General features: G+C 39.6%; 1 protein-coding gene across 2 annotated transcripts in view; it reads left to right on the top strand.

The window, feature by feature from the left end:
- Positions 1-27,463, top strand: part of MIER1 (mesoderm induction early response 1, transcriptional regulator) — a 46,255-nt gene that overhangs the window by 1,609 nt on the left and 17,183 nt on the right. Inside the window, exons 2-8 of one of the 2 annotated variants that reach the window (XM_015415791.1) lie at positions 8,069-8,093; positions 11,012-11,157; positions 15,418-15,564; positions 17,921-18,041; positions 21,310-21,374; positions 24,005-24,077; positions 24,685-24,836. In XM_015415791.1, the coding sequence (XP_015271277.1) occupies positions 8,069-8,093; positions 11,012-11,157; positions 15,418-15,564; positions 17,921-18,041; positions 21,310-21,374; positions 24,005-24,077; positions 24,685-24,836 (729 nt within the window). The remainder of the gene's footprint in view (positions 1-8,068; positions 8,094-11,011; positions 11,158-15,417; positions 15,565-17,920; positions 18,042-21,309; positions 21,375-24,004; positions 24,078-24,684; positions 24,837-27,463) is intronic. The other variant, XM_015415792.1, reaches the window with a different exon arrangement.

Below are 27,463 nucleotides of genomic sequence, written 5' to 3'. Positions count from 1 at the left end.
ACTGAATTAGGAACGTGTAGGCTAGTAACATGTGTTGTGGACAGTGTTCCCTCTAAGCTTAGTGTGAGCTAGCTCACAGTTTTTGAGCCTCCAGCTCACACATTTTTGTCTTAGCTCAGGAATGATGGCTCCAGAGCAAACTAATTTATTCAGTAGCCAAATTGTTTGCTCACAACTTTAGAGCCAGGAGCTCACAAAGTAGAATTTTTGCTCACAAGACTTCACAGCTGAGAGGGAATATTGGTTGTGGGCTAGTAACTTTTGGCTTTATTTGCGAAGCTCTTTTTATAAAAAGCAAATTGTTTGTATTTGATCAAAGACAGGAAACTTAGTTTTAATGACTAATTGTTGTCAGACCTACTGAGGTCTTTGGTGGAGAGGAGAAGTTGAAATTCCATGGAATTTTAGTTTTGGCTGAGGGTTGGCATTGCAGCTCAAATGTATTCCTGCAAAAAGAACCTTCACGTTTTGTGTGAAAGCTATGTCTTACCATAAAGCTACCAATAATTTTATACACTTTTCAGGCCTAGTGAAGCGACCTGTTTCAGTTTCTATAGTAAGAAAAGGAATGGTCCCTTCCTGGTTCTTTCATTTTCTGTGGCCAGTAGGTGATAAATCAGTAGTTCATGTGAGAGAAGTATAAATGTTCATTGTGCATTCAATTTGCAAGGCTGATGAAGATGTATTTTAGATATTAAAACATCTTGAAATGTTATTTGTTGCTTAGAAAATTGCCACTTAGGAAGGCCTTAGACTTGATTGGAAATCTTCCAGCATACTTGTGAGTTCAAGTTCTTAATGGAGTTGACATTTTGGTATTGGCAGCATGTTTCCAGATGTACAGGCATTGTATCGTCTGTTAGCTGTCATATGAGGAATTAGTCTTGCAAAATAGTGGTGAAAGAGCAAGAGTCTATTAGGACCTTAAAGACTAACAAAATTTGTGGCAGGGCTTGAGCATTTGTGAGTCACTGCTTGCTTTTTCAGATACAGACAAACTAACATGGCTACCCATCTTGAAAATAGTGGTCAAAGTTTTTAAGATTCAGGGTACGTGCTTCTGCCCTTAGATATGTATCTTTTGGGCAACTAGGTTGATATTACTATATTCTATATATAGAACACAAATTGCAGAAAGCCTTCAGACAGTTTGAAAAGACAACAGGAAGATTCTATGCATTTTAATCAAAACCTTCTTGCTGTAGTATCTGCCTGTGATGCACATTGTTATTGCTCATACTTTAACAATCCTATATGCACATGCTGCTACTCTGTGTGTGCCTACTTATGAGTAGACATGAATGGGGTGAGCTGTTCACGTTCACCAAGCTTAGCATGTATGGCAGGGGTGTCGAACTCATTTGTTATGAGGGCTGGATCTGACATAGATGAGACCTTGTTGGGCCGGGCCATGTGTGTCATAAAATGTAATGCCAGGTAGCAGAGATATAAACTTTATAAAGGACACAAAAACAAAGATTTTTTAAAAATTTAAAATAAGAACATGCTTAAAACATTAGCTCTGTAAGCTGCAAACCTACGTTTGATTTATTGACATTCACCACAGAAATCTCATGCTCAGAGTTCTGAGTCTAGGACACAGGTTAAAACACGAAATGGGTGAGTGATTAAGAGACTCTGATGAAGCAAGCTATGATGCTGCAGCAGCAGCAGAACTGGAAGCAGGAGATGGCCAGTTCCACTGCGGGCCTGATCCAGCCCCCAGGCCACATGTTTGACACCCCTGGATGTATGATATGGTAAGAGTGTGGTGGTAAGATCTGACTATTGTAGTATTACAAAACATAAAGGATTGTGGTAGCAAAAGGAAATTTTTAATCTCCAGTTAACTATAGATACCAGCAATTTATTTTCTGAGCACAGTTCATGGATAGATATAGTAGTTAGATTTTTTAAAAGCGCTCCTCAATAGTAAAGTACAAGCTGGAGGTCCATGAGGAATCATGGGAGTTTGGACAATTTGAAAATCCCATCACACTACCTTCCCTTTTGTGATTCTGTTATCTCAGGAGCTTGCGCCTGCTGACACTTTGTGTTTCTTCTTTCACACTCAGCCACTCTCAACATTCCATCACTTTCTGAAGCAGTTTCAGTTCTGATCAGGTTTTTGTTGTAATATTTTTTTAATTGATTCCAGAGATGTTATTCTGCATACATGGAAAGTCTCATGAATAATAATAAACCCAATCCCAGTATTCCCTCTAAAATGAGTTAGTGTGAGCTAGCGCACAGTTTTTTAGCCTCCAGCTCATACATTTTTGTCTTAGTTCAGGAAGAATGGCTCCAGAGCAAACTAATTTATGCAGCAGCCAAATTGCTTGCTCACAACTTTAAGCCCAGTCACAAAGTAGAATTTTTGCTCACAAGACTCCACAGCTTAGAGGGAGCATTGCCCATTGCTGTTTTTGTCATCCACATCAGGCTCAGTCATTTTACTATTAGATATAGTGATCACTTTTGCCTTGGAACAGCTGTATACTAGGTAGCATCACATGTGACAGAGTCCTCATTCAGTATGAATTCCTGGTTATAATGCACAATAGTGGAAGTACAAATGGGCCAATTTGATGTGACCTGGACTTTCTCATAGTTCAGATGTTCATCCCTGCCCTTCAAGGGTTTTTGTTTTGTTTTTGCTGCCTACTTGGTGGATTATTTGAAAGCTTGTTGTATTAGGGAAGATGTGATGTGCTCTAAAAATACTTTGTGTGTGTTTTATTTCTATGATTTAATGTTGAGGTTTTATATATGTGATGCTCTGTTTTAAAGGGGAGGCTTGCTTCTGGAGTAAGAAAGAGTGGATGGGTGATTGAAGTGTTTTGTGATCAGATGGTAGATGTTCCCTAGGGGTTAGAGTTGACTGGTTTGTAGAGAGGGTTTGGGTGTGAGAGAAGGGAGAAGAGAGTTGAATAGGTAAAGAGTGAGGTGCTGCAAGAGATATCTGTGCTCTATATGAGAGTTAAGTGGCAAGGGAGAAAAATAAGCCTTTGTGTCTAGGTCTATTTAAGGAACTTTAAAGAACAACAGCTGTACCTATCCGAAACTATTATGCAGTTTTACTTCTAAATAAATTGTATTTATTTATAAAATATAAAGGAAAAACAGGAGTTTTTTTAATGTTCCCCCAAATCCCCAATTTTTCAATCAGAAAATTTGGGAAAGTCCTTAGACATGCTCATATTATACATTTGGAATGAGTGAAATGCTTTTTAAGATAATGTTTCTCTCTCTCAAAAAGGAGAACTGTTTCATGGAAGGTTTTATCAGCACTCCTTAAAGCTTCCAAGTTTTTCTACTGGGAAAACAGAACAAAGGGCTGGGGGGAACTCCCCCCCCCCCAAGTTGTCTGTCTTTTTTCTCCTGGGCCTTCACATCCCTAGTTGAAACCTGCAGAGCTTCAACCCCTTGCCTAGAGATGCTATAATGACTTGCTACCAAGTACTGGGAAGGGAATGCCTACTTCACACCTTGGCCTGAAGGTTGTCATCTCTTCTAATATTTGTCAATAATGTTTTGATGGTGCAATATTTTTCTACAAGATCAACTGCCACTCTAGAGATCCCCCCCCTCACACACATACACACACACACACACACACACACACACTTGTTGAAACAAGCTTTTGAGGTTCAGGTGATGTCAAGAAGAGGCTGAGTGTCAGAATCTTATAATTTTATAGTAGCGGCATCAAAGTTGTCATAATGTTTCATTTGTATGACTTTAAAGTTTGTAGGCTGCTTTGGGTTCTGTGTTCCAGGAGAAAAACAGCTTATACATGTTCAAAATAAATTAAATATAAATAAATTGATGTTTTGAATTGGATATTTTGGGTTTTGTTTATATTAATGATTTGTTTGTATCTACATGACGGAGTGAGCTCCTGTCTCTAGTTCCAGCTCCTGCCAACCTAGCAGTTCGAAAGCAAGATATTGCAAGTAGATAAATAGGTACCGCTTCGGTGGGAAGGTAACAGCGTTCCGTGCACCTTGGTGTCTAGTCATGCTGGCCACATGACCACGGAAACATCTTCGGACAGCGCTGGCTCTTCGGCTTTGAAACGGAGATGAGCACTGCAACCCTAGAGTCAGATTTGACTGGTTTTTGAGCAAGGGAAACCTTTACCTTTTTGTATTAAGTCTGCAGTTAACTATCTTGGGGACTTTTTTATTGAAAATCAGCCCATGGACAAACTAAATAACTACTTTTAAATTATTAGATTACCAAAAACAGCCACATGAATTTCAGTTACACTTTTTATACATTCTTCCTTTGGTTTCTTATGATAGGGTTACTTTTGGTTTTAAAAACATTTGTTCTTTTTGGTACATTCAGTCCTTAACACATGCATGATTTCCTGTAAGCAGAAGCAAAGGCAGAAGACTTGATTTCCTGGGGTAGAATGGTTACAAATTCAAGTGCAGTAACAGTCTTGGTGTGTGGCACCTTAAGAGATTTTGTGAAGCTTCTGTTATGCTTTCATGGCCTAGCACCCATTTCAACAGGTATTCTTCTTCATACATTTGATGACCTGGGCTATAGTCCACAAAAGCTCATTTAAGTTTCATTTACTCTTTTAAGGTGACACAAGATTCGTTTGGTGTCTGGGTAGAATGATTATGTTTATAGAAATGCTAAGAATGTTTATTTCTTTTGAAGTGTTATATGATTATGGCTTTATCATAGTTATGGCATTAACAATTTTCAAATTCTTGAAATCACATAGTTGCTCTCATAATGACAGGAACTTGAATAATTTGACAGGAGAAGCTCTAAACATCTGTATTTAATTTTTAGGATAATATTTTGGCTAAATTGCTTTTTTCCAATCACAAAGATTATTGATATCTAAAATAGGAAGATTAGGATTCTTGCCATTGTAAGAAGACAAACTGTAGTGGCTAGAATACTGGAAAATGGGAACTGAGGATTTCAAAACACCACAACGTTTAATGTGTACTGGGTGAACCTGAACAAATTGTATTTCCCAGCCCAACAGTGCAATCTGAAGCAGAGCTGCACCCTTCTAATGGATTTTTAAAACTTCAGTGGATTTTGAATGGAGTAACTCTGCTCAGGGTTCTAGGCAAGCTACCTAGTACAGTGATCACAAGGCTCTGAGTTATTTGGAAGGGCAGGATACAAATGTAACAAAATAATAATCCTCAAGTCAAGGAAGGCTACAGATTATGGTTTGCTTGTTTTAGATAAAATGTAAACTTTAACCCCAACACACAAAGTTGTTTGCAATTAGATGACTTGTCAAAATGAGTTTATTATGACATGAATTAAATTGTAATTGGCAACAATATAAGCATGTATCCAGGTCAGATGTCATAATTTTCTTCAGGCAGGATAAATATATAAAGCAGTCACATTCTGTAACAAAGATAATAAAACTAGCTAACTTTCTGAAGTCCTTTAAAACAATCCTTTTGATCATAGAATCATACAGTTGGAAGGGGCCATACAGACCATTCTAGTCCAACCCCCTGCCCAATGCAGGACCAGCCTAAAGCATCTCTGTCAAATATTCGTCCAGCCTCTTCTTGAAAGCTGTCAGTGGAGGGGAGTTACCACCTTTTAAGATATTCAGGTATTAAGACTGAAGAAATGGTGATCTTGTAGCCCCCTGCCTGTATTCTTTTGCTTTTTCTACACCAGAAATTTTGTAAGCTGATGTTACTAAATGGGGTAACAATACTATTTAGAAATAGTGCTTGGTTCAGGACAATCTCTCTGACTTGTGGTAAAAAAAATCAACATTTTTTAGCCTAAAGTGAATGCAATTTTATATAAAAAATTAAGATTTCTGAATATACAATTTATTTTTAATGTTTGTTTGACCTTGTGAATGTTGAATTATTTTCTCTTTATGAAGCTGAAAAGGTAGTCAGTCTTATTGCTTAGTATTGTATATAAGCAAGCATAAAGCAGCATTATCCAATTCATGAACCACAATGACCTTGGGGGAAGTATGTCATGGAGAAGTTTGAAGAGTTTGGGCGCCAGTGCTGCCATAGAAAAACATGTATTTTGCCTGAGAGTGATTATTATGAAACTCTCCTTCCAAGACAGTGTAAAGAAAGGCAGAAATTGTTAATACATGAACTGAGTGAAACCTTCTAGTAGAGTATTGGCCAGGTATTTGTGCATTGTATCTTCAGCATATGAAAGGCAAAATGTTTAAGTGCAGTCTACCAACTGTCTAAGCAGCAATAATTATATAAAAGGTCTCCCTGTCTTTTAGTTATATTTTCCACAATGGATAATGTGCAAAACAGTTCAGTTAACAAAATAGACAGGCGGTTTACAGATCATAGAAGATAAACAGCCACAGCCGTACATGATGATAATATTGATTATATGTAGCTTGATATTTGATTTTTTAAAACTTACTCTGTGTCGTTGAATAAGTAACAATTTGTAACAACACAAGACTGATAGTAAAATTTGGTACCTGGTATAGCCATCTTCTCCTGCCAACCTAGCAGTTCAAAAGCAAGAAATTGCAAGTAGATAAATAGGTACCACTTCGGTGGGAAGGTAAAAGCGTTCCGTGCGCCTTGGTGTTTAGTCATGCTGGCCACATGACCACGGAAACGTCTTCGGACAGCGCCGGCTCTTTGGCTTTGAAACGGAGATGAGCACTGCAACCCTAGAGTCGGACTCGACTGGCTTTCGAGCAAGGGAACCTTTACCTTATAGCCATCTTGCTTTCCATTTTCATCTTTGCAAGGGAACTTCAGAACTGGATTGAGAAAGCCTCTGTCTGTCATGTTCCTCTTTTCTGATGTATGAAGACATATCAGGAGGCAGCTCTTGATTACTCTAATGCCTGTAGAAAAGTTAAAGGCATCATTGGAGTGTGAAGGACTCAAAACAAATACACTGAATTGTATCTGGAAAAACTAGCATCATGTGTTACTGGTGACCTGCTCCTTTCACAGACAAAACACAGCTTCAAATATAGTACATTGTAATAGTCATTATGTGTAAATGACTGGCAGACTGAATCAGATACCAAACTTTTTCATTATACATAGTGAAAAGTAGACTTATCAGCTACTGCAGCCAAATGCAGCAAAGCTTCATGGTATGGTTGATATTACACAAACAATTTTAAACGATTGAATACTTTCCACCTGGTTGTGCTTCATGTGGCTGCTTCCATCTTTATATGATCTTCTATAAATAACTCTAAAATTGGAAAAATGCAACAGCAGCTGTTAAAGATTTCTTAAGAAATTGTGACTGAGCACTGTTTTTTGTGCTTAGCCAAATATGAGCTGTATGAAGTGCAGATCAGAGAGAGATCACTACTTTTACAGTAGAAAAGAGTAAGAGTCCAGGAGTACCTTAAAGACTAACAAAATTTGTGGTAGGGTATGAGCTTTTGCGAGTCACTGCTCACTTCTTCAGATACTACTTTTACAGTTATTTTGTGGTATTTTTCAGTTTCAGATTTTTACATACATTTGTTTAAGTTCTAGAGAACAAATCACCAGTTATTTTGATATTTGAGTGAAAACCAAATTGACAGCATTTTCTGAAAATTGACAGTTCTGTAATAGCCAACATACTGCTTTTTAATCAGAAGTGAACCCTAATGTAGAGCTGAGGAAGATCTACCTATCCAAAATGTAATATGCTGTTTGTATTCTAGGCAATTATATGCTTGATTTGAAATTCAAAGGTGAAAATATTTTAATGTATTTAAAATATTTATCCACTGCCTTCCTACCCAAACAAGACATTCAAGACCATTTACATAAAGTAAAAACAACAATAAAACATCACAAATGTAAACTGTAAAACCATAACAAAAACAAAGTTGCTGACAAACAGTCTGGATCCAAATTCAGCAGTAAGAGCTTAAAACAATACAAAGACAAGTATCCAACTAAATAGCAAAAGTTTGGATAAACAGGATGAGTTTTCCTTGCATCTGAATATGAAATGTTAAATGTAATTCAGAGTGTTCTAGTAAACTGATAAAAAGAATTGTTTGACTGTGGTTAACATCTTCTTCTTCTTCTTTTTTGGATAGCCTTCTGTTGAGTCGGCAAGCCCAGGTAAAGTTTTATTATGTTGTTTACCTTGAAAGCAACCTTGAAAGAAAAATGAACATTTAATTGGCGTTGTCTCCACTGATGTATTTTATCAGATACATAATTGCTGCTAGATTTAACTCCATTGTGCTGTGTTCATTCCGGTAGGCTAGGCAGTCTGGTTTGAGGGACCTCTTGCGATCTAAGAGCAGCCTGAATAACTAACTAGCCTGATCTTGTGAGAGCTTGGAAGCTAAGCAGGGTTGGCCACAGTTAGTACTTGGGTAAGAAACCACTAAGGAAGGGGGGGGGGTTGCTGCACAGATGAAGGCTGTGGCAAACCATCTCTGTTAATCTCTTCGTCTTGAAAAATCCTATGGTTCTGACACAATTATTTAGTGATTTAACAGTACTAAACAGATCTAAATGTAGGTAAACCCTTCTAAAGGCATTGAAGTCAATGGCCTCAGAAAGATATAATTCTACTTACGATTTCAGTGTACGTTGTCATCCTGTACAAAGCAAGTGGGACTGTGCTATGCTGCTCTTGGTCTAATTTCCATTAAATTGTCAGTGAATTTGCCAGTGATTTGGTTTTCCAGAAAAATTTGAATCAGAGAATTTTCTGAGAATTTTTCAGATCAAAATTTAAATAAATAATTTGTATATTTAAATAATGTTAGCAAAAGAAGGCAGATACACCATGTACAAGCACTGCTTCATATCCCACATTTAGCCCAACCAACATGATTGATTTTCTGCACCAGTCTGACAACTATAAAGAGACTATATATGCAGGGCAGAATTTTTTCCACAGAAAAATATAGTACCATTTTGGAAAATTTTCTGCCTCGCATCATTTGAATTTACACTAGTGACTTAAATCTGTAGTGCAGGGAAGTTCAGAAATCTGACACATTTCATGATCTAACACAAGGCTGGTGGAAAGGGGGGGGGGGAGTTTGCTCCTATGCCATGGTTGTCAGGTTGCAGCAGTTGCAGAAATTAACAAACTGTGTCCTTGTCCTGGGATTGAAACCTCTCTGGCCATTCTTGCATAAGTGAGAACCGTAAGTCATATTTTCTAACAGCTAAAGCTTGGTAATGTTTAATTTATTTGAATAGAATTTGCCTTTTAGTTTTCAGCATTCAGCATAAAAATGTCCAGAATGAATCAGGTTCCCACGCCGTTAGTTTTGTGCCCTATTCCAAAACTTAGTGGAGAATAAGATACCAAGTATTATGAGTCGTGCCACTGGAGCTGACTCTGCTGGTTTCTGCTCTTCAGTTTGTACTAAAAATGATGATAGTCCATGTGTGCTTTGCCAGTAGTAGACCGTACAGAAACAAAGTGCAGGCACCCCAAAAATTATCTCGTTGAAATAGTTCAGCTTATTTTAGCTCTAGTATAGTAATATCTGTTCTAATTAATTCAAGTGTTTAGAATGTTCTGGGGCTATGGATTTCTTTTCAAGATTTTAAACAGTTTTTTTGTTGCCATGTTACTGCTGTAGTATAGGCTGCTGTATCCTCTGTGTATTGGTAAATGCAAAGTTGTGTTCTTCACAGTGGAGTGATAATGGGGCAGGGCTTCATACGCAAAAATGGCAGCCCATCTGAAACTCCTGTTGCATATTTTTGTCTGGAAATGGAGGGTGTGATGGGGGAACTGTGGCACATGTTCTGCTGATTTCTATTCAAATGTATTCAGAAGAACAATGTGGTCCACAGCATATCCTCATTCCAAAATGTACCAGAAGACACTTTGATATGGAATACAGCACACTGTGCATCTTGTGCTATAGCAGCATGCCCAGTGTGAGAGTGGAAGGATTCCATATGAATCTGCCTATCTATAAAAAAGATTAGGCCATAGAATTACAGGAAGCTGTGGAAGACAGGAGCTGACAGATGCTACCTTTCTGATACAGTGCAGGATCAACTCTGTCTCAGATCTTTATGCATGATGGCTTGGACCCAAAGAATAGTGGCATTCTGCTCATGTTGTAGGGGTTTCCTGCCTCTTCCTCTTGCTGTAACCCATTGTAACTACCCCCAAACTACTGGTAGTCAGGGAGTCCTTTTGAACAACATGTAAGGTGGTTTAGTAGGGCCTGCAGATGAGTAGATTGAGGGAAATCTGATGAATATTCCCTTTGCACAAACACAGGTGTCTTCTGCTTGCATGAGGGGTTCTTTGGCTCTAAACTGGAGTACATGGCTAATAATGTAGATGCATTGAAAAAACAAAAGTCCTCCACTGTTTGTGGCTGGAGGATTTGTGCAATAAAATTATATCCTGGAAGTTCTCATGGGAGTTTGCCCCCCCCCCCCATTTTCTGACTGGAAATCTGAATGCATGCTGTTCCAGGAAAAGGCCAGCATACTGAGGTCATAGTTTTCTTTTCCTTATGTACATGAGGATGTGTAGTTTGGACTAAGAAACAATAGAGAGAATTAAACCCTACTTGTAGCGTACTTTGCAGCAATAAACATTTAGTATCAACTAGGGTTTATGTTTTTCAAGCCTATAGCCTTTGTAGTAGCATATATCTTACCCAAACCATTTGTTTTTATTGTTTGATTATTTTTCAGATATTTATTTTATTTAGAACATTTTTATGCTGCCTCTCCAGGAACCTGCCCAAGGTGGCTTATAAAATAAAGATAATAAAAACAAAACATTAGAAGATATTAATAAAAATCCAGCATTAAGAAGCCCCAGCCCAGCATAAAAACATAGATGATAAAATAGGCCCCACTCAGATTAAAACAGCAGTTTCCAGGCTAAAATAGTGTTAAGCCCATAAGGAAATCTTGTTTTTACAGAAATAATTAATTTCTAGATTAGTGTTGATTTTAGATTTGTTGGCACCGTAAGAGTGATAATAGCCTTAACAAGTCTATGATGTGATATACTCAGACTATTAATCAAATTCTAGGAGGGTCGGCAACATCAGATGACCATGAATTTGACCCAACGGCTGACATGCTGGTTCATGATTTTGATGATGAAAGAACATTAGAAGAGGAAGAAATGATGGAAGGTGAAACAAACTTCAGTTCTGAGATTGAAGATCTTACCAGGGTAAATGATAGAAATACATTAAACCAGATTCCTAATCCTGTATCTATTTGCATTTTAACTGCAAGTAAATGGGAAAATCATGGGTGTGGCTTATCCATCTGTCACCTTCAGATACACACACGCACACAGAGGTTTAGAATTTTACAGCATATGAACTGGTCTGTCAATTCTTGGAGTTACTCTGAGGACCTCTTGCAGCACATATTATGTGTCATTGCCTCCTGTTCAGGGGCATTGGTCTGCGTTAGCAATAAATCTAATTCCTGAGTGTGTTTTCATGATGATTTCACTGTGGTGAATTCATGGAAGCTAACATAGACTCCAAGTATCTGAGGAAGAACAATTTACCTTTAAACACCTAGTAAAAATGCTTAAAGTGATGACACTTTGTGTCAGTCCTTCTAGCCAGATGCAACAAATTACTAACCTGAGATCATTGGCACATGTGGGACTGCTTCCACACACAGTCCAATACAATAATGTGCATAATGTTTATTTATTGTGGGAACAGGTAGGGTTCTGTTCCTGTATGTATAGTAATCTTCCACAGTAGCCAAAATAGGGAATATGGAAAGCCATGGTTCAGTAAGGCATCTGCTTTACTTGCAAAAGGCCCCAGATTCAGTCTTCATCGTGTCAATTTAAAAGGATCTGGTAATGTGATCAGGTAAAGTGCAATATGCCGTGATCTGGATGGCCCAGGCTAACCCAATCGCGTCCAATCTCGGAAACTAAGCACGGTCAGCCCTGATTATTATTTGAATGGAAGACCACCAAGGAAGTGAGGTAACAGAGGCAGGCAGTGGCAAACCGCCTCTGAACAGGTCTTGTCTTGGAAAACCTGCAGGGTAGCCATAAGTCATCTGCAACTTGATGGCACTTTCCACCACCAATGTATGATGTGAAAGATCTCTGAGAGCTGCTGCAAGTCAGAGTAGAAAGTACTGACCTCAGTGGCCCAGCATTCTGACACAGTATGAGGAATCTTTGACATGTTGTTGTTGTTGTGTGTGTGTATGTGTGTGTTCGTGTGTTCAGAGGTTTTTATGGGGTGTATCTAATCTAAAGTCCACAAAGATGGAGTATTAAATTTAGCTCTAAGCCATGTGAATAGTTCATCTTCATCTAGTTTTCTTTTATTGTAACTTTAACCTTTAGATAACTTATTGTAATTTTTATAAGTTCTTGTTGTTGGAAACAGATATCAGGTATTAAAAGCAATACTATGTCAGCAGAAGTGATGTAAAAATAAATTTGGCTGTCTATTGCTGAAATGAATGCATGTGTTTAGATTCATATAGTTTCCCTTTCAGTCAGGGGAGTCAGGAACGAAAGTTTGGAGACAGACTGTTTGCTTGTTAAGAAGTTCCTAAGATAGTAAGCTCTTTTTAAATCAAAGGGGTGGTTGAAAAAGACTTTTTGGTGATCCATGGCAATGGGAAGACAAGCATAATAATGAGAACTTTTCAGGTCCCAGTGCCAGCCAAATTTGTTAGACTCTCTGTCCTCCACCACCATTTTTGTATTTATGGTAAGTACCAGCATGGAAATGTGGGTTTCTTTTTAAAGCGGTGCAACTTTTTAGTTTCTGGAGTAAACAGAGGAGGTTAGGAGCACTGACCTTTGGTAGCAGCCTGGCAAACACAAGGCTAGTGTGTGTCAGTGGTATTGCATGCAATCATCTCTGTAGTGGGTAACTTTAATATTTAGAATAGCATTGAAGATGTATGATCTTATAGATAATCTACATATGCATATTGTTCTATTGAATATAGATTTCAGTTTACATTTGGGTCAAGTGTTGCACTTATTCTGCAGTATTTTGGAAGTTTCACCAACATGGTGTGAAAAACATTGAATTGCACTCTGATCAGTTCTCATATAAAACCATCAAAAACAGTTGAAAAGCACACGGAATTCTATTTAAAAAAAAACAAAACACACCTTGATTACCAGGTCTCTGTCATGCTTGTATACCAGACAAAGCCTATCAACATGTTACTATGATTGTTCTGTGTAAATATTTCTTGGGGGGGGGGGGATAACACAAAAATGTATAAAATCCTCAAACCTTAATATTTATGTATTGACTTAAGCTTTTGGCATCAGTTCAGCATGGTCACAACCAATGTTCCCTCTAAGCTGTGGAGTCTTGTGAGCAAAAATTCTACTTTGTGAGCTCCTGGCATTAAAGTTGTGAGCGAGCGATTTGGTTACTGCGGAAATTAGTTTGCTCTGGAGCCCTCCTTCCTGAGCGAAGACAAAAATCTGTGAGCCGGAGGCTAAAAAACTATGAGCTATCTCACACTAACTCAGTTTAGAGGGAACGCTGGTCACAACACTGTCCAAGTCAAGAGATAATGAACCTAACTTTTTTCAAAGTGATTATTTATTTTTTAAAAAATGTTACTCTAGGGATCCGCCCAAGGCAGCTTACCAAAATAAAAATCAAAATGTTAGAAGATAATTAAAACCCAATATTAAAACTCAGCCCAGCAAAAAATATAGACCACAGACTACTGACAGCTTAAAGTACCAGTTTTAAAATACTATATACTAAAGTAGTGTTAGAAAACAATCCCATATTTAAAGCTCTTAGTGAACAGAAATGTTTTGTTTTGGCACCTAAAAGAAAGCAAAGTTGGCACCAGATGGGTCTCAAGGAGAAGGGCATTCCATACGCAAGGTGCCAGTACTGAAAAACTATTGTCTTCGGTTTCTACCAGTCTCACTTTTGAAACCCAAGGGCATAGAGATGAGGGCTTGTGAGGTAGATCTTAACTGGCAGGCTAGACCAGTATGGGAGGAGGTGGTCTTTCAAATACCCTGACCCCAAGCCATTTAGGGTTTTATAGGTAAGAACCAGTACTTTGAATTGTGCCCAGAAACACATGGGTAGCAAGTGGAGATCTTTCAGCAGGGAGATGCTATCTCACCCCTGACAATAGTCTGGCTGTTGCATTTTCGATGAGCTGAAGTTTCCAGATAATTTTTAGAGGCAGCTAGACATTATAATCACTTCATTTTCTAGAGACCCAGTTCTTTAGGTAACTATAACTTCTGTATAACATTCCTACGAACTGCTGTGGAAGAGGTTACCCTTTGTTTTTTCTTCTCTGCCTCCTTTCATTTTAAGTCCAGTAGAAATGGCAGCAATCAGTCCCTGTGCAACTACCCTGCCTTCCTATATCAGGAAGAATGCCCCACGGAATGGCTGTTCCTTCTTGCATTCCTTGGATATAGGAAAGAGGACTATATGAGAAACAGTTCTGCCATGGAGGAGATATTATAGTGACCACATCTTAACTTTTTGAAAAATGGAGGTGGGAGGGAAAGGCTACGGCTCAGTTGTAGGGCATGTGTTCAATTCCTGGTATCACCAGTTAAGAAGATTGTAAGAAGCAGAGTTGAGAATGACCTTTCTCTGCCTGCGACCCTGGAAAGTTTTTCCTTGTCAGTGCAGACCAGTGATTACCTTTTTGGAGTTGTACCATTCTATGGTTTTTGGCTTGATTTTGTAGTGCCCCACCTAACTTATAAATAAAATAAATTAATTTGAAAATTTATGTAGTATAAAAATTAACAATAATAAAAATATTTCGTTCCAATTAAGAAATAATATCCAGGTGGTATTTTGCTTGAAATTACGTATATCAACAATAAAAGTTCTGTTTGTGGAACGGGATTTCCAACCTCCCTTTTCTTGTTGCAGCATGCTGTGTTCCCTGAAATTCATCTTATAAAGGTTGTAGAAGTTGATAGGCCCTATGAAATGATCGTTTGAATAGAAAGGATCATTAAAGTCCAAGTCAATACATTTGCAGTTTTCAAAATTGCTCAGAAAATGTGCTGTATAGAACATATTTATTTCAAGTTAAAGTGAATTAAAATTAAATATGACACTTTTTGAGAATTTCATAGTACTTCTTGAAATAATTGGCAATACAGTGGAATGTTGCAAAACCAGGGTTGGAAGTCACTGGTATAGACACACTGAGCGAAATGGCTGTTCCATATATTCATAAATTGCCATGCCATTGCTACATCACACTACAGGCATAGTTTGTCTTCTGCCTTAAAAGGTCTAGTAATCTTTAAGTCAGGTAAAACCATGTGTGCAGCCTGTAACCTGCTCTCCAGTGAGCAGTTTCGGTTTCCGCTGTTGTCTCATTTACCTGGAGATTACGATATTGGTATAAAATAATTCGCTGAAAACACTTTATAGATTGAAATTATGATAATTTCCTGTTTTCTTGTTAGGAAGGTGATATGCCAATTCATGAACTACTTAGCCTTTATGGCTATGATGGTACTGTACCGCTACCAGAAGAAGAGGAAGAGGAGGAGGAGGAGGAGGGTGAGGGTGAAGATAATGATGACAACAGTGGCTTCAGTGGAGAAAATAAAGTGAGTTAGACTTATGCATTTGAAAGTTTGGTCCCTGCTGTTGACTGCCATTTGCCTGTGGCAAGCTGGTATGTACAGTTGGCATTAAAGACTAGCATTTAAACCTAGAGTGTGCTTTTGATTCCCCGTTTTTACCTCCAGTTTGTGTGTTTGTCTCTTAAAGGCCAGAAACAGAATCTAGAACTGACATAGGATTGTGCTGTAGAAACTCAGTGCAGTGCTATGGTGGCTATATATTAACAGGGAATATATCTCATCATAAAGAAAAAGTTGGCAACCCCTGAGATATATTCCCTGTTAATATATTTAATTTGCCCCTCCTTCCTCTAAAGGCAGGACTGGTTCTAATTCCCTTTGCATAGAGAGATACATAAGGCCAATTGATTGAGCCTTGCCAGGTCTTTGAGAATTGTGAGAGCATTCACTCATTATCTTTTCCTCGGTCTTCTAGGGGCTGCACTAACTGCTCTTCAGCAGCCAGCAAACTACCTTTTGGAGACCTGTGCCATTAAAGAGCCACTAAATCTTAAGGAAGAATCAGATGATTACTTGTAACTTGATTTTGGTGAATGATCTTGGGTTAAGAGGTGACCTGTTAAATTTGTTCTACATTGCATCCCTTCATATAGATAGGACACAGCTGAACAGGAGACATCCTACAGTTGAATATGGGATAGAAGCAACTAGAAAGTGTTATCTTCCCAATTAAATCATTAGTTATTTTCCTTTTAACTCTGTTATCTAACTTTCGAAAGGAGCAGTTGAGAAAGTGTGCAAGCCCAATCACAAATACAATCCAAGTCGTCATTGTACAGTCCCAGAGAAAGCAGTGAGTACATCCCTATGGATGCTCCCAGGCCTGGCTTTAAGTCACGTGGTTTAGCACACTAGTATAAGTAGTACAGGGGTATGTCCTCTGGAAAGAAGGTTGGCAATTAATCTTTCAGATCACTGCATGTAGATATTTGCTTCTTGCCTCAGGCAATGCAGCTAAGTGCCAAATTACGTAGCTCTCTTAGGGTTCTGTGATGAAAACAATTGCATGGATCCTAAGCAGAGCAAGCTGAGTCATGCTAGAGGATGGCGGCTTCCTCACTTCCCCCCTCTTGCTGCATTCTGCTTTACCCTCTGAAACATATGCTTTGGGCCAGTGGACCTGAAGGAGCAACATGGGGGGCAGATTTGAAGCCTGCAACAAAACTGAGGAAATCAGTGCAAATTTTCCTTCCCTCCTCTGCAAATGGAAAATCTGTGCTGTGGCACCTTAGGATCCAAGTCATTATTTTTACTACAATAGGAATGTAAAGCAACAGCGAAGGTTCCATATTTTTGTAAAGATTACGGCAGAATAGATTGCAGGTTACCACAGAACAGTGAATAATGCTAGCAAAATGTTAACAGAGAAGCTTGCGTGCTCTCACTAGTAAATTTGCCACCAAAGTAAAATCTAACCCCCCCCCCCCCCCCAGTCACCTGCAACGAAAAGCTTTGGTTACATTGCTGTGTTTTAGAATAAACACATTAAGGTTTACAAACAAGCTATAGTTTATTTTAATGGCCTTATTCATTTTAAATCCACACAGTGTCTTAGCATAAACAAGCATAACATAAAGCATTTCAGGTGTAAACTGATACTTTTTTCTCATCTTAAAGCATTTCTTTCTGCAAATCTGCTACATGCTCCGTCTGCTTTTGTTAGAGAGCCTTGATTCTAGTCTCACCACTTCATCAGAATGTTCTGTAGTTTTGTGAGTTACAGTGGCTGTGATAAACTTCATGGCTATTACTCAATGCTGCAGGACAATTGCAACAGGGTACCATCAGAGAAGTATGCAGGTCTGTTGCTTCTGATCAGATTATTAATGGTATTTGGTAACTTGCCCTGTCTCAGACTTTGAGAAACATGCATTTAATATATTTCATCTTTCAGTATGTCATGCAGAGAAATACCAGCACTTTTGCTAGCTGATGTACTTGTGTGTTAGAATGCAGCTTATCTAGTAACAAACTATATGGCAAACTGTACAACTTACAATGAGTACTAACAAGTCTTTCTTTTGTTCTCAAGTGTAAAATGTCTCTCTCTGGCAGTGAAATAAAATTGTAAAAAGCCAGTGTGATGTAGTAGTGTGACCCCGGTTCAAATTTCCATTCAGGTATGAAGCTTGCTGGTGACCAAGTTTGCTTTCTCTCAGCCTAACCCACCTCACAGGTTATTGTGGGGCAAAATGGAGGAGGTGAGAACTGTGTAGGCTATCTAGAGCTTCTTGGAGGAAGGACAGGATAAAAATCTTCAGTGCCAAGAAAATTTTGAATTTAAGATTAATTCTGCTTTGTTTGTCTTATTCTTTGTAAGGAGGAGGTCATAAAGGATTCATCTGGTCAGGAGGATGAAACCCAATCCTCCAATGATGACCCAGCACCATCTGTCGTACAGGAGATCATTCGACCACGACGGTGTAAATACTTCGATGCAAGTATGTGATTTCTTAAAAGTACTAAGTACTGTAATGTAAACCAGTTTTGAACATTTTAACTCTTGATATTACGCAACTGTACATTCTCATATCCCAAATGAATGTGACCTGTGTTTTAGGTTGGGGTTTGTTTTGTTTTTTGGTAGACTCTCATGAGGCCTAGAAACATTATTAAACTATGAGAGCTGCAATTTTGGGGTTGTCTGGAAATCTGAACTTAAGCGTATTGATAGAAATTTGGCCAAATCTGGTAAGAGACACTGGCACAGGATCTGGAAAGGCTTTTTTTTTTTGAGCCCCCGGAGGGGATTTTTTATTATTTTTTATAAAACTACAAAACTAATACAGAAAAAAGGGGAGGGGAACTACATATACAGGATAAAGTAAAGAAACCCACTACTAACTAAAAACCCAAGAGAGGAGATCATCAGTAGCTTAATTACATCAAGTCTTCCCTTCTTTTATGTCATTATAACCTGAGTCAAACGTTTATAATATTTTTTACCCTTTTCTTTAAATCTTAAAACTTAACTGTCTAAAAACAGTACCCCCAATCATCCCATTTTAAAGTTCTCAAAGGCACAAATCAGAGTCCTTCAGCCTTCACTTCTCCTTTCCCCATCTCTTCCGCAGCTTGTAAGGACTTTTTGGAGCTGCTGCCCCTTGCTCTGCAAGAGAGTCCTCTCCGGAAGAACCCGAGTCCAGCTCGCCACTAGACTTGCTGTCCTCTTCTTTTTTTCCATCCTCTGGCCTTCCCGACTGGACCCTTAGAAATTCCCGAGCTTTCAGAACAGAGTCAATCTTTTCTTTTTTATCCTTGATTTTGAAGGTGACGTCTTCTGGAATTAGCCATTTATATCCAATTGAATTTGTCTGAAGAAAAAGCACGAGGTCTTTGTACTTCTTTCTCCGTTGTCTTATTTCAAATGGAATGTCTTTTAAGACTCTGATGGCATTCTCTCCCACTTTCAGGGATATTCCAAAAACTGCTTTCAGGATTGCGTCCCTCTCATGCCTCTTCGAGAATCTTACGACAATTTCCCCAGGCATATTATTTTTATCTATAGACCACATCCATGTCGCTTAGCAGTGATTCCGCCTTCATCTCTGTCACTGGGGCTAGTAATTCACTCATCACTTCTTTTAGATTCTCTCCCTTATTCTCTGGCATGCCCTGAAAGTGAAGGATCATATTAGCTTTTTCCATTTGTAGTTGCAGCAGCTGATCTTCCGTGGAAATTTATTTCCTTTCCAGCTTTTGCACTTTATTCTTCACCTTTTGGGTCATTGCATCCACTTCATTCACCTTCTCAGTATTTTGTTTCATCATTTGCAATGTCTCATTTATCTGATTTTGCTGAGAGGTGATACATTGCGTCATTGTTGACATTTGTTCTTTGAAGTTATTCAGCTGTTCCAGCAGGGGGTGCATGGATTCTGCTGTGGTCTTAGCCAACTCAGAGGTAACTTCCGGTTTTGGGCTCTCAGTCCCTTTCGGTTTCAAAAGTTTTTCTTTGTCCTTTTTCGCCACCATCTTTATCATTTGTTTACTTTTGCAAAAAAAAATTTAAGTCTCTGAATGTGCGCTTGAACATTTAAACTCGCTTTGGTAAGTACTTCTAGACAGTTTCTTTCGCGTTTTATTCTGCTCCCCCCCTCAAACGCTCAAAAATTCATGCGCATGGGAGGCGTCCCTCCCCCGCTCGCCTTTTTCCCTTTCAGTGGGGTGGGGTGGGGAGCTATCCTTTTCCTTTACAAATGCTTTAAAACTGACTCACGTTCATAATTGGTCTTCCGACCTCGCTTTCGGCTTCATTTCTGACGCTCAATCTCCTGCACTTGCCCCGGTCGGCGTCACTTAAGTCCATTCGGTCTCTCAGCATGGAGAACCGTCGGAACGAAGAGGCGCCTCAATTCTCCGGCATTCCGCCATCAAAGAGGCAGCGTCTTATAAGTTCCATGGCCAGGGTCCCTTCGCTGGGTCCCTGGGGAGGTTAACGAGCCTGCGCGCCGCCATCAACCGGAAGTCAGGATCTGGAAAGGCTTGTGTTTATACACTAGGCTTTTTAATCCCCATATGTTATATATCAAACTTTTTTTAAGCTGCTAGAATTTTAAAGGCAATGCATAGAAGGATGTGGTTTCCTGCAGTACAATCTTGACACTCATTCTTAAGTCACTTCTTTGATGGAAATGTAGTGTCACAAGGATTTAGACCAGTGTGTTCTTGTTAACAAAGCATAAGGGCACAGAATTCCAGAACCAGTTGGTACGCCCTTAATTTATTTGTGCAAAATGTAATGTTTTCTTGTCAATTCAGATGTTTATTTTGAAGTCTTTATGGTATTGCCTGTGGACCATTTGCTACAAAAATATTAATGTATGTTTCTGCTTCTGTGTGGATGCTACTAGACATATTAACCTTTCTCCCACCCTAACTGCTTTCTGCTTAGCTTAGTTCTACTTATTTACAAAGTTATTGTTAAAGGTGGGTAACAAGCTTTTATTCCTAACTGTCATTGAATAGGGTCTTTCTATTGTCTGTCTGATCTTTGGGATAGGTTGTTGAGAAGCTTGTTTCCCTTCTCTTTTGTTGACAGTATTGTAGGATTTGAATTCTTGGATTTCCTCTTTTTACATTATAGTCTCTTTTATTCATCGATAATCTTCTCATCATCTCGTCTCAGCTGTGTTTTTATAATGTTGTTCACTAAAGATTTATTTGGCTCCATCCTTGTTTCTTTGTTCACTTGAACTCTTAAGTGCTTTCTGATTACTTAAAGATAAAATAAATAACAACAGTGTTGGTAGCTGCTGGAGTTATTTTTAAAAAGTCATCATCTTCAACTGTGTGGCTGCTTCTAACAGTCTTGAGTCTGATTTAAATATACAAAAAGATCTGTTCATTTCTGCGTTGGTATGAAAATGCATGGTTTTTTGACTTTCAAAATGAAGCCATTCTTAAATAAGCCAAATGCTGTTAATATATACTCTGCAGCAGTAAATAGTTCGATATTTAACGTTTCTATGCTGGAGTATGTAAGGCTTTTCATCAGAAATTCTTCTTGTTGCGGTTCTCAGGATTATCTGGTAAGGAGATCCCTACTATATTAGTCACATAGAGTTGGTTGTGACATCATAGCTCCATGCTTAGTTAACCAACCAGATTTGGCTTTGAGAAACCTGTAAGTTGATTATACTGTATTTGGAGGAATATGATCCAGGGCAGCTATTCCTGTTCAAGTAACATTTATTAATTTTTATACAGATAGTGAAATAGAAGAGGAATCTGAAGAAGACGAAGATTATATTCCTTCAGAAGACTGGAAAAAGGTAAATGTTTGAGGCCTTATGATAAAGCTGTATGAATATTTTGTGCTCATAATATAAATAGCCTCATCCAGAACAGGAAATATTTTTAGGAAACAGTTTCTAAGCATTGTAAGACAGTGGGAAAATTCCCTTTACCCACTTAGACTTCAGTCAGGAGGGCAAGCAACAAGCCTTAGCAATGCTGACCTCACCCAAATATGTAATAGTTTGAGAATTCTATTGAAAAGGCTCATGTCACAGGGTCCATTTACTACCACCACACATGAATATTTCTTGGCAAGAGGCCTAAAAAACCCCATTAAATCTAAACAAAAAATGACTGGCCCCTGCTTGGATGATGAAAGCAACAAAACCATGCCACCCGGGGTAGGGATTTCTACATATATGGTGAGTCCCAAATGACTTTGTAAACTAATCAAGGGGGGGGGGCTATTAAGATGGCTTGATAAGTAATGAATGCACTGATAGTTAAAGTAGGGGGAAGGGGAAAGGAGAAATTGGCCAGCAGAAGCCCTAAGAACTATAGAATCCTGGAGGAAGATTTGGGGGAGGGGGGTGTGGTGGAGATTTTCTCATCCTTCCATGATTCCTCACAAGTTCCCAGCTTGTTCATTCTGTTTAAGAAGATGGCCTCCATTCTAATCATGAAAGTAGCACTGTGCAGCTAGCCAACACAGTGGCAAGATTTATGTGTATCTGGAAAAATCCCCAGGTATGCAGAAAAACAGGGCTTTATTCCTTCACTGCACAAAGAGGAGGGCAAAACTAGGCAGACTGGAAATAGTCTGGAAATTATATGGGCAACGATATAAGCAACCATGCAAAAATTGTACGATACATACAATAAACAAGGCAATGAAAATTGACTAAAATACCTGACATTAAAGTACAACCCTTTTCCCTTTATAATACTGTCCTCCTGAACAATTCTGTTCTACACATTCTGTGGAATGAAAGAAGTATGGGAACCTTCCTGACTTCACCTTCAGAAAGTGCCACCCTACAAATTGCCTGTGATACTCCTGTTGGGGAACAAACAAAGAGGTGAAGAGACCTCTACATACTTTCCTAACAAGAGTGCTATAGGCAAAGAACTTCAGGACTCTACTAAGCTGAAAAGTGTATGTGTGGGGTGGTTGAAACACTCCAAGCCACAGTTGAAATAGGAGATGAGGAACAGGTTCCTAATCTCACCCTTCACCCCTGTTAGTGTGTTAATTACAAATAGCCCCTTAAAGTTGCAAAGGCTGAGGGTTTAGACATTTAAAAATCTCTAATCTCCTTTTCATGCATATGGAAAATTAGCCCTTGGTGCTTTTGCTGTGGCTTGGAGGGGAAAAAAGTTTACCCCTAGTCTTCCCCCCATTACATCAACAGCACCAGTGGCAGATTTCCTCAAGAGGTTTAAAAGGTGAGGATCAAGATTTTTTTTAAAAGGTCTAAGCCCCAGCCTTTGCAAATCCATGAAGAAATTTCCCAGTTTTGAGGTTTAAAGTAATTGGTAGCTATTTCCATGCTGGAGAAATGGCAGTTGCTTTCTCAAGACTAACTAAGTATAAAAAAGCCTGCTCATAATAGCTCATCACACTTTGTTAGGAATCTCCACTTGTTCCTAGTGAAACTGAAATCCTCAAGATTCTAAACTAATTGTTCTAAAAGTAGTAGCCAAGTTAGTCTGATGCATCCCCAATAGTGTCTTGTGCTGCTATGATTTATGGCTATCCTTACCTTGAGCTTTACATAGAAATGTCAGACTGCATCTATTGCATTTCATTGCAGTTTGACCCCACTGTTTACCAAAAAAAACCCCACCCCATTATCTACCCCTGTATGTAAAGCTACTGTAGGTGTATATATGAAACCTATCCACCAGGAATAATGTTTCATGTAGTCCAGAAAAACGTTTGCCAAAAAACCAAGCCTCAGAACCCTGAGTTAAATAAGAAAGTGAAATTGTAAGCTCAGAAGCCATTGCGCATATAAAGTACTGGACTGTTGTATCCATTGCACTGTGACACATGGTGTTACCTGCAATTTTTTTTGGGGGGGGGGGTCCTAAGAGAGTTCACTGAGAGTTAATTGGTGTAGCTTGATAGCTAGCTCCCACTTTAAAAGGCATTGATATACTTCGGTATTGAAGAGTAATCTCATTAAGAAGAAGAGGAAAAGATTGGATCTATACCCTGCCTTTCACTCGACTTATAGTCTCCTCTCCCTTCCCCTCCCCACAACAGACACTCTGTGAGGTAGGTGAGAGAGCCCTTTCGAGGACTGCTCTTGTGAGAACAACTCTGAGAGAACTTGTGACCGACCCAAGATCACACCAGCAGCTGCATGTGGAGGAGTGGGGAATCAAACCGGGTTTTCTCGGATTAGAGTCTGCACTCCTAACCACTACACCAAACTGGTTCTCAACTAAATTGATGTTAGGTAGTTGAAATAACTGCTGCTTTGCCATCCAGTCATGTCTTTTAGAAATTTGGTTACATTCACACGGAGTAAGCCCATTTTTCTTGTACTGTACATGCATGCCAATAAGTATGTTTTATACCCACTGTCTTTTAGCTATATTTCTAGTTATTGTTGGCCATGATTAACAAGGAATATTAAATTTCATTTTTTCAAAATAGGAAATTATGGTGGGCTCCATGTTTCAAGCTGAAATTCCAACTGGAATATCGAAATACAAAGAGAATGAGAGAGGTAAAATTTAGTTGCTGTTAATGTTACTATAATGTTACTATAGTGATTTGATTAAATATTAAAAGCTCAAACAAACTCAGTGATTTTTTTTTCCTAAACAGAAATATAAATAAAGTAAGGCTCAGTTATAAGAGGACTCAGAATATGGTAATGTGACTTTTATTTGATATGGGTACAATAGCTTCTGGTGAGTTTTCTGTATCAGAGCAATGATGAGAATCAGAACCAAAATATATTGGATCTTCCCTTCATACAGACCCAGTGAAGAGTAGAAGATATTGCTTATCTTGGGTAGTCGAAAAGCTGTATGTTCGAATTACTACATGTACCTAGCTTGTCGTGGGTAGTGAAGGAAATTATATTTTGTATGTAGTTTACCTTTGGTGCAAGATGAGAGAACCAAGTTTTCCATTACCAAGATCTGAACTCTTTATTGTGTTCCTATTATGTCTGGGTATGCTCTGTGTTTTAACACTGTACCAGTCATTGATAAACAAGTAAGACTAAAGATGTGCTGCCAATTTTAATTGGATGAGGACTAGAAAACTTCTAAAGTTGCATGCTAGTTTGTCAAGGTAATGTGTAATGACAACTCTTTCTAATTTAGTATATGAAAATGATGACCAGCTGCTGTGGAATCCTGATTACTTGACTGAAGATAAAGTGATTGAATTCCTTAATGAAGCCTCCAGACGAACTGGTGATGAGAGAGGAATAGATGCAATTCCTGAAGGGTCTCATATTAAAGACAATGAGCAGGTATATGAAACTCACCGGAACTCTGTGTGGCCATAAAATACTTTGTGGCTTTTTGTATTCCAAATGTAATGGCAGACCACAGTTTGTGCTGTGTGAACAAGCTCTTTGTGTGTTCCATCCTCTCCTTGCCCTAGTTCCCATGCAAATTCTGCTTGTGCTCTGGGATTTGAATGGTTAAGAACATAAGAGACACCAATGCTGGATCAGGCCAATGGCCCATCTAGTCCAACATTTTGGTCACACAGTGACCAAAAATACCAGGTGCTATCAGAAGGTACAGCAGTAGGGCCAGGACACTAGAAGCCCTCCCACTGTTGCCCCCCCCCAAAGCACCAAGAATACAGAGCATCACTTGCCCCAGACCAAGGGTTCCTATCTGTACCTTGTGGCTAATAGCCACTGATGGACCTCTGTGCCATATGTTTATCCAATTCCCTCTTGAAGCCGTCCATGTTTGTAGCTGCCACCACCACCTCTGGCAGTGTATTCCATATGTGAATCACTCTTTGGGTAAAGAAGTACTCCCTTTTATCGGTTCTAACCCGACTGCTCAGCAATTTCATTGAGTGCCCACGAGATCTTGTATTGTGAGAAAGGGAGAAAACTACTACTTTCTCTGCCTACTCTATCCCATGCAAAATCTTGAAAACAATCTGGAAACTTGAGATAGTCTAAAATGCAGCTGTCAGGCTATCGCCAGGGGTGGGATATAGGGATGGTATCACTGTGGTGCTGAAAGATTTGCACTGGCTGCCCATTTCTTTCCAGGCACAATTCAGAGTTCTAGTTCTTAAAGGTTTGAGGCTAGGGTACCTGAAGGGCCACCTCCTTCAACATTCCCTCTCCTTCCTTCAGAGGGGAGGCACATGGTAACCAGAGACAGGTTTTCCAGTAGTGGCACCTTTCCTATGGAATGCCCTTCTCCGATGGTCCAGGAGTGGGGCAGTCCTTGACTCCTTACTCCTGGGAAAGCACCTCCCCCTTCCGTAGGCAGGGCCAGCAAACTTTGATCCCAGAGGGGAGGGGCTTATCCTCTGATCCCCAGTCATACCGAAAGCCACCTCCGAGCTGCTGTAAATACACTTAAAAAATAACTCCTTCCCCCTCAGACAACCAGGGAATACCATCACAGCCACGGGCTTAAACAAATACAAACCAGTATTTTAACCATTAGAGAAAAGAAACAGCAACAGTCCGCCACATCACGTAATCATTTAGACCATATTCACGAACAGCTGAACAACTGCAAAACATAAATGGACCGGAAGTCGTGTCCAACAAGAGAGGGTGGGTAGGACTGCCCCACTCTGGACCACCGAGAAGGAAGCTTCACGGTAAGTGAATACAAATCTTCCGTTCTCCGGTGGTCCAGGAGTGGGGCAGTCCTTGACTCCTTACTCCTGGGACGTAAAAAAGCAGTGCTCCCCCCGGGTGGGTCACACAACTTCCGGTGCCTACAGGGCCTGAAGGAGCCCTCTACTGTCAAATACTGCTTTTGCCAAGGCTAGTTTGTTAATCCTATAGTACTTTGTAAAGGAATGGACAAATCTCCGTGTCACCACCTTACAAGTGACTTCTAGGGGTGGCAAGGCCCTATATGCCACCAATGTGACTGCCCCCCATAGAGTGCCCTGTGACCCCTACTGGAGGTACTAACCCCTACACCTTGTATGCCTGACTGATCCTTATCCACCTGCTCAGGGCAGAAGTGGAGACGCTCTTTCCCAGGGACAACTGACTAACAAACCCAAACAAGGATTCAGTCTATCTCAACCCCCTGGTCCTGTCCATATAGAAAACTCAAAGCCCTGTGCACATCCAGATGATGCCAGACCGTCACCATCTCATAGCCAGGGTTTGAAGAAAAGGAGGGAAGTACCATATCTTCCTATATATGGAACCAGGAGTTAACTTTTGGGGATGAACACTGGGGCTGGTCTGAGGACGACCCTGTCATCGTAGAAGGTACATAAATCTGTGTGTACCGACAAAGCTCTCAGCCCCAAAAACCTACGCGCTGAACTGATCCCCACTAAGAAATTGTTTTCAGAGTAATATCTTTCATGGGACATGATGCCATTGGTTCAAACAGCTCCTTGCATAGTGCTCACAGCACTGCATTTAAATTCCATGCGGAGAACCTGTGTACCGGTGGTGAATTGAGGAGGAAGGCCCCCCTCAAAAACCGCCATATGTGTGGGTGATGGGGAAAAACCTACCTTCCCTAGCCCCTCCAATCGTGGAAAGGGCCATTACCTGTCGCCTTAAGAGAACTAGTACTCAACCCTTTACTCGGACCCTGTAGGAGAAAAGCCATGCCCATCTGCGCCCGCATTGGGTCCACCCCTGCTCTCCACACCAGTTAGAAGATGTTTGTCAGGATCTGTCATATATTTTGGTCATAGAAAATTTTCTGGATGCCAAGAGTGTGGAAACCATCTCTGTCTCACATCCTAGAGCTGCTAACTGTCTCCTCTCAACCTCCACGCTGTGAGTTGTAGCATGTTCAGTTGCAGATGAACGGTCATCTCCTGAGATAGAAGGTCCCGTCTGAGAGGCAGCCACCATAGATCCTGTCTGGATAGGCTCATGAGGTCCTGGAACCCCGCCCTCCGTGGACAAAAGGG

The sequence above is a fragment of the Gekko japonicus genome, unplaced genomic scaffold (genome assembly GCF_001447785.1).
Source record: "Gekko japonicus isolate JY-2015 unplaced genomic scaffold, Gekko_japonicus_V1.1 scaffold20, whole genome shotgun sequence".
NCBI classification, from domain to species: domain Eukaryota; kingdom Metazoa; phylum Chordata; class Lepidosauria; order Squamata; family Gekkonidae; genus Gekko; species Gekko japonicus.
Note: the sequence above shows the minus strand (reverse complement) of the source record. Positions and strands in the feature narration are given on the sequence as shown.